The sequence below is a fragment of the Oenanthe melanoleuca genome, chromosome 7 (genome assembly GCF_029582105.1).
Source record: "Oenanthe melanoleuca isolate GR-GAL-2019-014 chromosome 7, OMel1.0, whole genome shotgun sequence".
NCBI lineage: Eukaryota > Metazoa > Chordata > Aves > Passeriformes > Muscicapidae > Oenanthe > Oenanthe melanoleuca.
Genome location: NC_079341.1, coordinates 11,462,487 through 11,476,547, shown reverse-complemented (window position 1 = coordinate 11,476,547; position 14,061 = coordinate 11,462,487). Strand labels below are relative to the sequence as shown.

The window sequence follows — 14,061 nt, the reverse complement described above, 5'->3', positions numbered from 1 at the left end:
TCGAGCCTCCTGTGTGCCCCTGTGGCGCCTCACCCGAGCCGCCCCGCCTTCCCCGGCAGGGTCAGCCACCGTAGGCGGGAAGCGGGTGTGTTCCCGGGACGCGGGTGGCCGTGCTGCAGACTGTTTCCCGAACCATCCCGAAGCCGGTGTGAGCGGGTGGCCCCCGGGGTTCAGCCGGCGCTCCCGGCCCTCCGCACGCGGCGGGGTGCGCTCTCCGCCCGCTGCGCTCCCGCATGAACCTGCAGTTCATCGCACCGAAAACAGCTCCTTTACGTGGAGAATTGTTGACAGAGTGCGATTGCGTGTATTTAAAAGGCTGGCTTTACCGACAGACAGGCAGCAAATTCTGCTCGTTTAAAGCGCGTTTTGCACGCTGCTGTGCGCTCCCCGGGGCACGGGCGGTTCTGTCCGCGGTCTGGGGCGGTCATTGTGCCCCCTCCTGCTTTGTCCTTGGCACAGCCGCTGCCTGCTGACCTAGTTCCGCGCCCGGCCCCGCTGGGCAGCCGAGCAGCTGCGTGCCGGTGGGAGGCAGCCGGAAAACGCCGCTCCTTGCCCTTAGGAACCTCCACTTATTTCGCAGGCAGGGCGATCGGTACTGAAAGCAGGCAGAGATTTTCCTGCCCGCAGGAAGAGAGGCTCCAAGAAACGCTTGGGTTTTGATTTCTATCAGGCATTCATTGCTGCATTTTATGCAACCGTCTGTATGAGTCAGCACGCCTTTGTTTCCTCCATGTAAGGAGTATGCTGGGAAGCCAACAGGCAGAGAAATGTGTAAACCTAGGTAATTCTGAAGATTTTTTTTTTCCTCAAAGACTTTGGTGCTTTTTAAAAAATCTCACAACCAGTAATATCGCCAAAGAAATTAGGTTCAAGGAGGTAGAGAATTTCTAGGTTCCACCTAGTTTTAAAGTACTGTTTAAAGTACTGGCAGGGGCAGTACTATTATTATGTAAGAGCTGCTGGTACTTAGCTGGCTGCCTCAGAACACTGCATTCATCCTGTTTGCTAGCACTAACCCCTCTCAAGCAAGCAAATTGGCATTATAAGATTACAGATTGTTCTTAGGTTAAAGTCTGCTTTTTTAAGAAATCTCTTTCTTATGGACTGAAGAAGCTTTGCACAGAGTATATGTGTGGGCAAACAGCTTTGAAAAAACCTCTTACAGCTAGTGGTTCTTAAACTACACAGCAGCTTTGGAGAAATTAGTCAACAGAGGTGAACTTTATTGGCTTCAGGTGACTGAGATTAAGTGCAGATAGGGAAATGAGAGACATTATAAAACACCTGATAACTCAGTGAGGTTATTAGGGCAAGTACCATTGACAGTCCATACAAGTGCAAGGCTAACTTTGGGGTTTGTGGGAAGAAGCTTGTGGAAGTATATTTAGTATTTTTAAACAGCTTTTGTTGTTTTCTTTTTACGTGCATTCTATGTTGAATTTGAGCCAACAAATACTGCTGTACATCCACAGTTTTCACAGGCTCAGCAAAGGTTAACTTTGAGGATCTGTACAAATGTAGCTTGTGTCCTGAAGAGATAATGCATCCACAACCAATGGAGTAAGAAAGGTGGAGTTACTGCTAGTGTGATGCTGATGAGCACATTCTAACCTTGTATCTTTATGGCTATGGATATCTTTATGGATAGGTAACTGCTTTCTGACTCACATGAGTGTTAGATTTTATTACGAGATTACATAAAAAATTGGGTTTGTGCCAGAGTCTGAGACTTTGGCCTTAGCACTGTAAGGCTCTGTTTTTAAAAACCCCTGTAAAATTTATAAAAAGCAGTAATGTTCAGGATAGAATATTTGTCATTTTCCATTCTGTTAGTATTGTGTGTTGCTGTGGAGCCCTTGCATGGCTTATTTTGGTGCTTTGTGTGTGTTATTAAGTTCATAATGAGCTCCTACTGTGAGCTTGGCATAGCATGAACGTATTTGGCTTTTCTGACTGCTCGGCCTTGCCTAAGAAAGATCATCTTCATTCTGTAGCTCTGTATAGCATTTGTTTTGGTTCTCTTTATTTATTTTTCCCCTCCCTTGTTAATTCTGAATTGTTTTAATAGTTATGATTAAAACTAATTTCCATGAGTCTAGTGATTGTTCCACTGGCTGGTAAAAGCACGCCTCTTGGTGTAGCTGTGTTTGTAACTCTGTGTTCAGTGACATGCAGAAATGCAGGCACTGAGTGCAACTGCCTTGGTGTTTGGTGGTATTACAGGGGAACATGGCACACAGAGATCTGAGCTGTTTGTGCTAATGATGCCCCCTGCCCAGAGCTGGTGAATGTACTCTGCCCTTTCCCAAAGGCAGCTGTTAAAGTTAACACTCTGTTTATAGTAGCATGAGGATAATAATCTCCTATTTTAACTGAGCTATTTTCTGTTGATTCATTGATTTTACATTCACGTTATTTTATGGTTCTGTGTGGTTGTTTTTTTCTACTTGCTGGCCAGTTAGAGCTAAGCATATGCTATTCCAGCAGTGATGCCATGCAGGAATTGCCTGAGCAGTTGTAGAGGGGATGTTAGGACTCCATGCTGTAGTCCAAATAGCTGGCAGCCTAAATGTCATCTTTTAGGTGGGTGTTACTTCTTGTGCACACCTCTGAATAGCCATGCTGTGCCAATGTAAAGCAGGGCACCTGTTGTTTTAATGATGTATCTTTGCAAATTTGTTCAAATGCAACTGCCTGGCTGCAGATTTGCTAAATACATGCAGATATCATTGCTTGCATGGTTGCAATGGCTTAAAAAAAAATGCAACCTGTGCCTAAATAGAAAAGTGAGTTTTGTTGTGACGTATTATCTTAGTAAAAACCTTAGAAGATATTAGAGTTAGGCATAATGAAAGTGACTTTTGCTCTGAGATCTGCTGTTGTGGGAAGGGTTATGCGACTTCACGGAATTGTCAGGGGTGGAGGGATCTCTGGAGACCATCGTGTCCAACCCTGCCACGGCAGGGTCACCTGCAGCAGGTGACACAGGAACATGTCCAGGCGGGGCTGGAATGTCTCCAGAGAGGGAGATCCATGACTTCCCTGGGCAGTCTGTTCCAGTGCTCTGCCACCCTCAGCGCCAAGCAGCTCTTTCTCAAGCTGAGGTGGAACTTAGTGTGTTTTAGTTTATGGCCATTACTGCTCGTCCTGTCACTGAGGGCCACTGAGAAGCGTCTGGCACCAACCATCCTCTTGGCACCCGCCTTTGAGGTATTTACATGCATTCATAAGATTCCCTCACAATGTCCTCCAAACTGAACAGGCCCAGCTCCCGCAGTCTCTCCTCTCCAAGAGATGCTCCAGGCCCCGAGCCATCGTTGTGGCCCCGCTGGACTCTCCGCAGGCGCTGCGGCGGCCGCGGTGCCCGTAACGCTCGGCGCTGTTCCAACGGCGGCGCCGCCCGTGCCGGGCCCTGCCGGCGGCCGGGCGGGGCCCGCGCGGGAAGTGAGCTCAGGCGCACCGGAAAGCCCGCCCGTGCCGCGGCCCTGTGTTTGCGCTGCGGGCAGAGAAAGGAGCGGAGCGCCTGCCGCGGCCCAGCCGAGCCTGCCGCACGACACGGGGCCGAGCCATGTCTGACCAGGTACGGGCAGCGGTCCCGGCCGAGGGGGGACGGGCGGCGGGCGCGGCGGCGCCGGGGGTGCGGCAGGAGCTGCCTGCGCCCCCCGCCCGCGCTCTCCGCCGCGGCGGGGCAGCCCCGGCCCGGGCGAGCGGAGTCGCGGCCGCCCGGCGGGCGCTGGGGGGCATGTACCCCTAGGGGAGTGTTTGAGTGAGTGTGGATGCCGATCTCCGACCTCGGCCAGATTCAGGCCGCTCTCCCGCTGCATTTTGATCCTTTTTTCCTCTTTGCTCGGGGTGTTCCGCGAGGAGCGCGGGCGGGCTCCGGGCAGGGATACCGGGGGCCGGGGCGGCGTCCGGCCGGAGCGGGATCGCCGCGGGGGCAGCCCCGGCCCTGGGGCCGCGGGAGTGCAGCGAGGGGTGAGCCGGCCTGCACAGCAGTTGTTTCTTTTCCTTTCCATTTCCCGGGTGCGTGGTAGGATGCTTTTCCCCCGGAGCGGGCTTTGTGCGGGTTAGGCTAGGCTTGCCTTGCCAGGTCCTCTGTTCGCCCTAGGAATGCGAAAGCCTGGTTTTCTCCCCCTCCTTTCTCAGCTGAGCCTTAATTGCCTGTGTTAAACACCCCGTCCTTTATCAAGGCTCTGTCCTGCCTTCGCTCAAGTAATATTCTCGTTATGCCCTCGTCATTTCTGTCTTCTGAGCCGGGGACTTAAATAGTTGCTTGTACCGCAAGTTCCTGGGTTGCTCGGCCTGGCATGTATACAGTGCTTTGCTTACAACTATCGCTTTAGGCTATGTGACCTGCTGGTGGAAAGTTAAAGCAGCGTTCCGGGTTTAATTTGTATTCTGTTTTGCTTTATTTTTTTTTATATTGTCGTCATAGGGCACTGTTTCCTAAGTTTGATTTTTCCCAAAGTGTAACCATCACGATAATGTCAGTACCTACAAAGGTTTGTTGTGGTGCTGTGAAGTCAGGACTAGCGCTGGTGCCGGCCAGGAAATGAGGAGTCCCCAGAGAAAGGCAGAGCTCAGTGCGTGCCCTGCTGCTTTGGGGAGCAGCCTTGGTGCGATGGAAAGAAGCAGTGCTGCGTGCGCTGGTGGTCTGCCTCCCCGCCCCCGGCTTCAGCACAATGCAGTGACAATGCTGCTGCTGCCTCCTCTCTGCCTGTGCCTGCCAGAGGGGCAGCTGCGAGCACTTGCTGCCTCCTAGCAGGACACACTGCCCCTCTAGTAAAACACGTGAAAGTGGCTGCATTTTAAAAAAAAGAAAAATAGAAAAAGCAACAGAACCAACAGCAACAAAAAAATAGACCCACCAGCAATTTCTGAACTAGATTTTATAGACAGATGTTCACGTGACCTGCTCTGTAGTTGTCTGCATACGTGAGCCAAGACGTGTTTTAACAAATAGCAGCTCTCATTAGAGAGTTAGGTAAATCCTTCTCCAGGCAAATTCTGCTAAAGCACATGCCTGTTTTGTCTTTGGGACTGCTTGAAGCATGTAAAATTACATGTATGTGATAACCTGTTGTGGCTATGTATCTTTTAAAGTCTGTGAGTAAGGAGCCTGCCGTTTATTTTTATAGATAAGCAAAACACTGTTAGACGTGTCATTAATTTCTGGGGGACTGTGCAGCAAGAGCTAAACAGGTGCTTAAGTAGAAAGATAATGTATGGTTATGCAGCACTATAAACCTCAAGCCTGTTTATCAATCCTACAAAAATAACTGGATCACCTAAAATTGTGAATTGTTTAGAGTATCATTCTTTATGGCTTTGGAATTAAGTTGAGGAAGGTCATTTATCACCAGTAAAATAAGGGGTTACTTTATTTTCAATGGGAAATTGACTTTTATGATAAGAAAGAAGGGCAGACTTCAAAAAAACCCACGTGGTTGCTTAGTGGGAGCTAAGCAAAAACGAAACAAAACACAAATTGTTTTCCCCCTCCCTTCAAGTATCTTAGGCTGTTTTTGCTTTATTTGAATCTAAACATTATCTGTTTGTTTATTGCTAATAAAGAATGCTATACTTTGTATGTATGTTTTCCACTGCTGTAAAAATGTAAGAGTTGATTTGCTTTGTTAGGAAGCATGTTGTACTTCTATTCCTCTAGTAACTTAGATTTTGTTGATATTTCTTTAAAATGCTGAGTTTAGGGCTTGTTTTTTTAAGGTTAGAAATTGAAGTTTGAGCTCTTCTGAAAATGGGAGGAGGAAACTTGCAATATGTTGCCTCATGATGTTTGTTTTGTGTGTGTTTTGTTTTTGTTAGTTGCAATAGCAATACCAGTGTGTTTCATCCAAGAAACTTTATGTGCTTTTTAGGGTCATTACATGTGTGAGACAGTGCTAGGAGCCTTGTTTTGTGCTCTTTAGGAAAACCGCAGTGAAGCCTTTAAAACCTTAGGCTTCTAATGAAAAGTTAGAAATTGGAGTGTTGTGGTATTTCTGTTCTCTTTGTATGGTGGTCTTTTTCATGTCCTGTTTCATGAGGTACCCTAAAGCACCTGTTCTTTTCACAGGGCAAGACATCTGGGGGCTTGCTTGCTAATTGCTGATCCAGGGCTTTGTTAATGAATGCTAGTAGTTTTAACAACTTTGCAATCTCCTTCCTTTCTTTATTCTTAAGTGTTTTTGTGTTGCCTTAGCCATTGGGCATTGAATGGCAGTATAGTTCACTGACAAACTGCAGAGAGCATTTTCAGACTTGCTGGGTCTTGTATCCTGATGTAAAATATTTTGCTCCTATTTTAAGCTTTGATTATTGGCACTTCTATTATTTGATTTGATACTATTTCTCTTTTCCTGAAGCTACAGCTTTCTTTCCTCTTATTTTCTTGGTGAGATTGTGGGGCTTTAAATGAGCATCTTTATGGTTTGAAGACTCCAATTCCCTCTGCTTATTCTACTATTTGCTGCTTTCCCTGTTTGTTCTTGATACTAGAGCCCTCTTTCCTTGAGGATAGGAATCAAATATGAATCATAATTTTATCACTCATATTGGCCAGAGGCACTGTCATATTAGCAATGATCATTAGTAATACCTTGTACAAGATGATTTGGTTTGGAAGCCTGAGTATGTAGATCTGTTAAAATGTACAGAACTATAGAACTACTACAGGTACCACCTCTACTGCTGGGATAATATGCTGTCCTGGAATTTGTAAAGTAAATTTAGGCAGTGACTGACCTGAAATGTCACAAAAAGGGACAGGGTATTCTTACAAATTCTTTCAGTAATAGTGAAACAGGAGCTAGTTTTGGAGTTACAGACTTCAGATCAGTAGAGATCTGAATTGTGCTCTGATTCCTAGAGGTTAGTAATCCTGCATAAAGACATTAAAACTGCTGTTTGTGCAAGTTATTAGAACAAGTTGCAGTCTCTTGTTTTTCTTTCTTTCTGGTCAGTAGTGGATACCAGTGTGTTTCTATTCCTGCAAGTAGTCCCAGAAGCTTAGAGTCCAAATATGTTAGGGAAAACTTTGGTAGGGAACACAGATGATCTGTGTTACCTGTGGAGAACTCCTTTCATGCTACTGAAGTGACTTGCTTGAAGACCTGTGTGTGTCAGGCTTCTTGAAAGCCTGGGTTGGGTTTTTGGGTTTGAGCTTGAAGGGTGATGAATCAGTCCCTGAAGTTTAGGTTGTGCCTGGATGGGTATTAAAAAAAAAAAAAAAGGTATTCAAACCAGGTGGAGTCTCTGGCTCATACTTCTTCCCATTGTAGAAACTGAATTGATCTGGGTTGAGGCAGTGAATCAAACTGATAGAAAGAACACTTCCTCTCTTTCTGCACTTCAGATTGAGATTGGTACGGATGGGAAGGGTGTTTGCTGACTTGCCCTATGCCCTTCCCTGATCTTTTAATGTTCAAAGAGGTTGTGTGTGTTTAACTCCTTTAAGGAGAAGGGGGAAAAAAGCTTCAAAAGGTTTTAATCTGGAGATAGAGACCCATCTGGATGGACTTAGTAGAGAAAGTTAGTATTTTGTGTGTTTTTGGCACTTGATCCTAAATTTAAAATCAAACCATACAGAGGGTATTTCTGTACATTTAGCAAAAAGTCCCTTTTGGGATGGGAGCCTGTGGTAGGCACCTGTACATAATTTGTTTATTTTGTCTACAGTGCTTAGCAGTAGAATATAAAAGGAAGATTTCAAACATGATCAGCAGGGTACCTGTGGTTATGACTGCATGGCAACAAGTCTTCATTGAGTACCATCTAGACCTGATGTCTGTGTAAAATCCCTTTGTCCTGCAGTGGAACATGGCTAAAGGCCTGATGCAGGATATGTAGTGGCAGGCAAGGAATGGGGTTAATAGTACCTGATTTCTCACTTGTTTCATCTATCAATCAGTAACATGAAAACTCTGATGTCCTTAATTAATGTTTTAGAGTGTATAACACTTAAACCCTTTTGATGAGCTTTAGTGCTCAAGTTGTTGAATCAAACTTGTCTGTACAGTTAATTCTTACCCTGGAAAGGTATCAAAACACTATAGTGCTTGGAACTGCACCTTTTAAAACTTTGAAGTATTGTGCTCTTAAAACAAATGTGCTAGAAGGAAGCTCTTTTGTTGTCATACAAAAGAAGGTAGCTGACCAGCCTTTTGAAAATAAGGGCTACCTTTGATGCCATGCTGTTTGCATGGTTCACTCTCTTTAAGTTCATGGGGTGTCACAAATGCCTTCTGTTTACTCTCCTCACAATGATCCTTTTTCTGTCAAATATCCGAGCCTCTTATGCTTCTTGTGGGTTTTTTTGCAGTTTGTTTGTTGTCTAGGAGTTAGAGGTATAAAATCATACTTCTTATTTTTGTATGTCATCCATTTCCAAATGAATCTTCTCTCATCTCTTATGTTCTTTATGGTGTTTCTTTTCTCTCGTTAATTCAACTTCTCACGGGTAGACAGACAACCCTTCATAATACTATGTTGCTGTTATTTTTGTGCACACACACAGAAAGAAAGAAGGCATCTGGAGTAGTCTGATTTCATGCAATAAAGAGGATGACAGCTGCCATACTGTCCAGCGAAAACAATGAAGTGTTGAACTGATCAGGTTTTTCTATGTTTTTGTTGCAGGAAGCAAAACCTTCAGCTGAGGACTTAGGAGATAAGAAAGAAGGGGAGTACATTAAACTCAAAGTCATTGGGCAGGTGAGTTTTTTACATAACTGCTTGTTGACATTTGATGGAGGTGTGACTTCTTGTATGGTAGAAATGACCAAATGCCAGTTGATACTTTCAGTTTTACAGTTAATGAGAATCCTCCCCTGACATAAACTACTTCCAGTTGCCAGAAATGCATATTAGTGTACTCTGATGTGATTTTTTTGATACATTGATATTTTCATTTGTTCAAGGGTATGAATGAAATAAATTAATAATAATTGATAAATTAAGGTCCTCAAAGTTTGTGTAGTACCCTAGGCATGAGGTCAGCTTTCCTTTTCAGGGACAGGAAAAGGGTTGTTGGCTGCCCTATAGATGTAGCAACCAGATGAGTGGTGGATTAGAAGTCTGTATGCTGGCTGTGTTGAGAATGTTGGAATCTCCTGTGCAAAGAACCCCTAGCTCAGGTGAATTAACCAGGATTGTTTGTTGGAGTTACATTGTTTGCTGCAGTTGGGTGGTGACAGATGACTTGCAAGTAGGACTGACAAAAACTACCTTACGTCTTGCTGGCCTAATCAACAATTATGAGAACACATTGAAAAGCTGAAAGTGGCCTTTTGCACAGAACCTCTTGCAATCTGTCTTATCTGTAGCCATTTTGACAATTGCAGCTACTTGCACCTTATGGCTGCTGGGAAGGACTACAGAATAATAAGACCTGAAATTCCTCCTTAGGTTAGTCTTGTTGCCAAGTCTGCCTGTATCCTAACTTCTAGATAATTACTCTAATTGAACAAGGTTTCGTGTATATTTTGCAGTACAAGCTTTAACTTGTCTCTTCAGGAATCTTAGAGCATAAATCCCCTGCATATGTATGTTTGCATTTCATAAGTATATCATCTGGGTAAAGATGGCAGCACAGACTGAACCATGTATGGGTTTTAGTAATTTTAAATCCAAAACTTCTATGTTGAGCCTAAGGCTATACTGTGCCATCTGTTTTTTTAAAAAGAGCTTCCTGTGGAAGTACATAGTGCATTTAGTGACTGAGAAATCATCCTGGAGGTTTACATTATGATGCACCAAGGTATACATGGTTATAGTTGAATCACATTCCATGTTTCATATAAGTTGTTTTTTTTAATGAAATGTTTAAAAATAAAATAGGTAAATTTAGCAGTTACTACAGGGAGAGTAATTTTTTTTTCTTTTCTGTCCTTAGGACAGCAGTGAAATTCACTTCAAGGTGAAAATGACAACGCACCTCAAGAAACTCAAAGAATCATACTGTCAAAGACAGGTTTGTGAAACAATGATATTCTTTAAAAAGAAAATAAAAACCCAAACCACTTTTCTCACTGTGCTTTCAAATAAAACACTTTTGAGGTATCTGATGGTACAAATAGAATGGAACTCCGTGTTTCTTTTGACAAGTAAATGTATTCCTATGTAAGAGATTTGAAGTTATACCCTAAGTTAAAGAAATCTGCACTATTAATTGTGTATGCAGGTAAATATTAACAATTGTTACAGAACAAAAATATATTTTCGCTTCCAGATTCTGTGGTAGATACTGTGCAGTCACAGCTGCTATTTCCAGAAGCCCTGGCCTAGTTTGCCCTCAGCTTTGGGGATAGATGCCTTGTGTGGCCTTTTCTTGGATAAGTGTGTTGAAGTTCACTTCAGGAGATATAATCATAAGCAATAATACTTTGGGGGCTTTTTCCTAATACTTTGAGACAAGTTGAGCTTGTCATTGAAGTGTTCTTTCATGAAATGTGTTCTTTTTTGCTGTTTTTCTGGAGTAGGAGGAAAGAAAAGATCAAACACCAGATACATTTGTAGTCAAATCCAAATGGTTAAAATTATGGTTCATTTTAAAAACCTGAAATTAAAAAAAAAAAAATATTGGAAATAATTCATGCAGAAGTCTTACTGACTAATGAACATGCATGTGTGGAATTCTTTCTTAAAGAAATAATTGTTTGGATGAACACACCTGTATCTCCTGAGCTGAATACTGGAAGGGCTGTGATTTCCTTTGCAGCAGTCAATGTAGCCTTTCTCTGGTAAAGGGACTATGAGCATTTCTTCCACATTGGCCAGAGGGATTGTTGAAACAGTGTGAAGATCTGTCCTTACCTGAAAAAACTTCTTCCTGGTTATTTGCAAGAAGTATTTGAGGGCTAAGTAGTGAGTGTGTCATATTTCACATGAGTTTGTTTTGGTCATAACTTGAAAGAGGAGGAAGAGATGAGGTGTTTGCCTTATCTATTGATGTGAAGTATGGCATTCTGCCAGAACATGGATGCATTGTGCAACAGACATACTTTAACTTAACTCTGTTTACCTTTGCAATGTTTGTTTCTCCTTGTTTGAATGCTGTATGTTTTTCTCCCTCTCAGCTCTGCTCTTTCTTGTTCCCAGTGCTGAGCATTTGCAGAATTAATTATGGTAAAGGTTATAGTTCTTTCCTGTAGCAATAGAAGATTGGGACAACAAGAGTAGGAATTGATGAAGTAAACATCATCTTCCTCCTGTTGTCTTAGGATCCTTAGATAAGGCTGATATGCAGTTCAGAAAAATACATATGTAATGATATATTGGGAGAGAAGGTACAGTCAGTACTTGCTTCATAAATAAAGACAAGTTGAAAAAGCTAAGGAAACTTCCAAGTTGTTGAGCTGGAACTCCAGTGAGACTCTGGAATAAACATGCATTTTGGCACTATCATACTTTTGGAGTAACTTCTTTGTAGTCTACATGAGTGCAACAGAATGTCTGAGCTCCCTATGTAACAGGAACTAACACTCTTTTAGGACTTCCATGTGTTGTTTTTATTTAAAATGTTTTTGCCTGTGAACCTATACAGGATTTAGTAAGTTGGTTTTTTCTTACACATCTGTTTCTTTTTTTAGGGTGTTCCAATGAATTCACTCAGGTTTCTCTTCGAGGGTCAGAGAATTACTGATAATCATACCCCCAAGGAGGTGAGTTTCTTTCTAGATACATAGTTTGACTATATTTCTTTAACTAAGATATTTTAGTAAGGCAGATAGGCAGTTTGGTTGGGTCTCCATGTGTAATGAAAGGAGGGTGTAGTCACTGCTTACTAGAGGGGAGAAAACACAAAGGGAATCTTCCCACTATTGAGCTTAAACTTCAGTATGACTTTGGAATAAATACGTATTTAGTTCACATTTAGTAGATCAAAGTGTAAATAAACAGAAAACAGTTACTTCTGTCCAGTGACTTCCACCAATTGTTATAAAAAAGCAGGAAGAAACTCATAATAATGACCTTCTGAAAATATCAAACAAACTTGTTGACTGTGAAATTGAACAAGTTGCTCTCTGTGAGAGAGCGTTGTAAACAGGCTTTGAGTTGCAGGGTGTAGGTGTTAAGCTGTATTGTGGGCTAGTAGTGCACTACTTAGATATAATATATATAATTCACATGGCTCTACAGCTGATGTTGGTGGTGTCCTTGTTCCCCTAAAAAAGGGATTTTTAGAGAAAGGTAAAGCCAGCAACTTCAGGCTGATGTGTACTGCTCCACAAGAGGATCTTTGCTGTAAGGCTTTTGCTCTGACTCAAATACATAAGTCTGAAGAAAAAGGATTAAAAATTGTGAATGTTGTCTACTGAGATGGTAACTGAAACTTTTTTGACCCCTTTGATGAATTATGATGGGACAGAGGAACAAAGCATTGTATAATTTGTCTAGGATCTCCTCTGATTTCATCACACCAGATTTATAACAATTATTTGCTGTTTTTTTTTTCTGTTCTCACAGCTGGGGATGGAGGAGGAAGATGTGATTGAAGTTTATCAGGAACAGACGGGGGGTCACTCAACAGTTTAGATCCTTCTGATTTTCTTCCCCCTTAATCCTTTTTTATTTTTAAATAATAGTTCTTTTGTAATGTGGTGTTCAACACTGAAACTGGCACCCCATCTCTGGGAGTTTACTTTCAAGCGTCTGGTATTTTGAATTCTCGTGCTCATTATACACTATTGTTTCTGTTTTCATTGTGCTGAACTTCTGTGATCCAGCTGCAACCTTGCTCCCCTCTTCCCTTCTGCCCTCCCCTTTAGGAATACATGTACTCACATGCATTTGTATGTTCACTGGGTTCGTGCATTTCAGGCACGAGGGCTGTAAGATCTGCCAGGTGGGCGAGTGTTCTTAATGACTTCCATATCTGCCCTGAAGTTTTGATGTGTGACTGTCTCACTCCTGGACTATAACTTTCAGTGCGAGATGAAGTTTTTCAGAGAACTAAACTGTGGAGAAGTTGTGTATCCATAACTCAGCTGTTTTGCTTAAATTGTGCTGATGGCCCAATGAAGAAGATTGCCGAGTTGGAAATGGAAAAGCTAGAACTGTTGTCACCTGTTCCTTGCTCCAGAGATGGCTTTGCTGAAGACGTGAAATTGAAAACCCTAATGATTTTTAAATATTACCAGAAGAGCCCAGAAGCATTTTAACCTCATATAGGAATTAGTACGTGCAGGTATCCATGCAAGAATGTTCACAGCAGCCAACTGGTGTTACTTTGACACTCTTGTTTGTACCTTTTGGTCTGGGACGTGGGTTTTGAATGGACATTGTCTGTACCAGCTTCATTTAAAATAAACAAGAAAACCAATTTTATAAACAACTTGCATTTTCTTTTCAAATATTTGAAAGTAAGCAAAACCATTAGAAATTATAGTTAGGTATGCTTTTCCAGTTGAAGCCAGAAAAAAAATTGTGCTCTGTAAATGTACCTCATAAAAATTCTTTTTTTCCACTTGCCCTAGTAAAATACTTGATCTGCTTGTTTTGCAGGTGACTCTTAGAGACTACTAGCTGTTTCTTTTCTTGGAAGAGAATATTCACATACAGTTACATAAGTCTTCACTCATGCACAGAATTTAAGCTGAAAATGCAACTTGGAAGTAAACAAAAATGCTTTTAATGTCTACATTTCATATTATATGGTACCATTAAATAATCTATGATATATGACATGGAAATGTCATTACAGTTCATTGGTCATCATTATCAGGGTCTACATATTCCAGTTACCTGCAGGTTATAAATGGTCAGTTTGAGAACTTGTTACTGGATATGAAAGCTGAGGTGGGAGATTATGGGCAGAGTAGTGTGAAGAAAAGATTTCAGTACTCTCCCTGCTTCACCTCTTTTGCAGATGAGTAGGAATTATTGGGTAAATCAAGTTCCATGTAAATGCCAGCTTCAGTTGCAAGACACATGCTGGCATACTTGGAAAAAGTAGCAAGTTTTAAGTATTTTTTTAATGGCATTTGCTGTAAAGCTAGACATGCATTTTCTTTCATGCTTGTGCTTGTCCTGTTCCTGATTTAGTAATACTTTTGTATTCAT

At 42.3% G+C, this 14,061-nt stretch overlaps 1 protein-coding gene across 1 annotated transcript; it reads left to right on the top strand.

Moving 5' to 3' along the window:
* The first annotated feature begins 3,348 nt into the window (after positions 1-3,348).
* SUMO1 (small ubiquitin like modifier 1) lies at positions 3,349-13,685 on the top strand. Its single transcript, XM_056496663.1, has 5 exons — positions 3,349-3,580; positions 8,638-8,712; positions 9,893-9,970; positions 11,589-11,660; positions 12,466-13,685. Exons 1-5 carry the CDS (start codon positions 3,569-3,571, stop codon positions 12,532-12,534), a joined length of 306 nt encoding a protein of 101 aa, XP_056352638.1. The 5' UTR covers positions 3,349-3,568; the 3' UTR covers positions 12,535-13,685.
* Positions 13,686-14,061: the final 376 nt, after the last annotated feature.

Excerpts from the sequence above, each read along its gene's own strand:
- SUMO1 (XM_056496663.1), top strand. Across the intron at positions 9,971-11,588 it reads AATCATACTGTCAAAGACAG|GGTGTTCCAATGAATTCACT; the intron begins GTTTGTGAAACA and ends TTCTTTTTTTAG. Across the intron at positions 11,661-12,465 it reads ATAATCATACCCCCAAGGAG|CTGGGGATGGAGGAGGAAGA; the intron begins GTGAGTTTCTTT and ends CTGTTCTCACAG.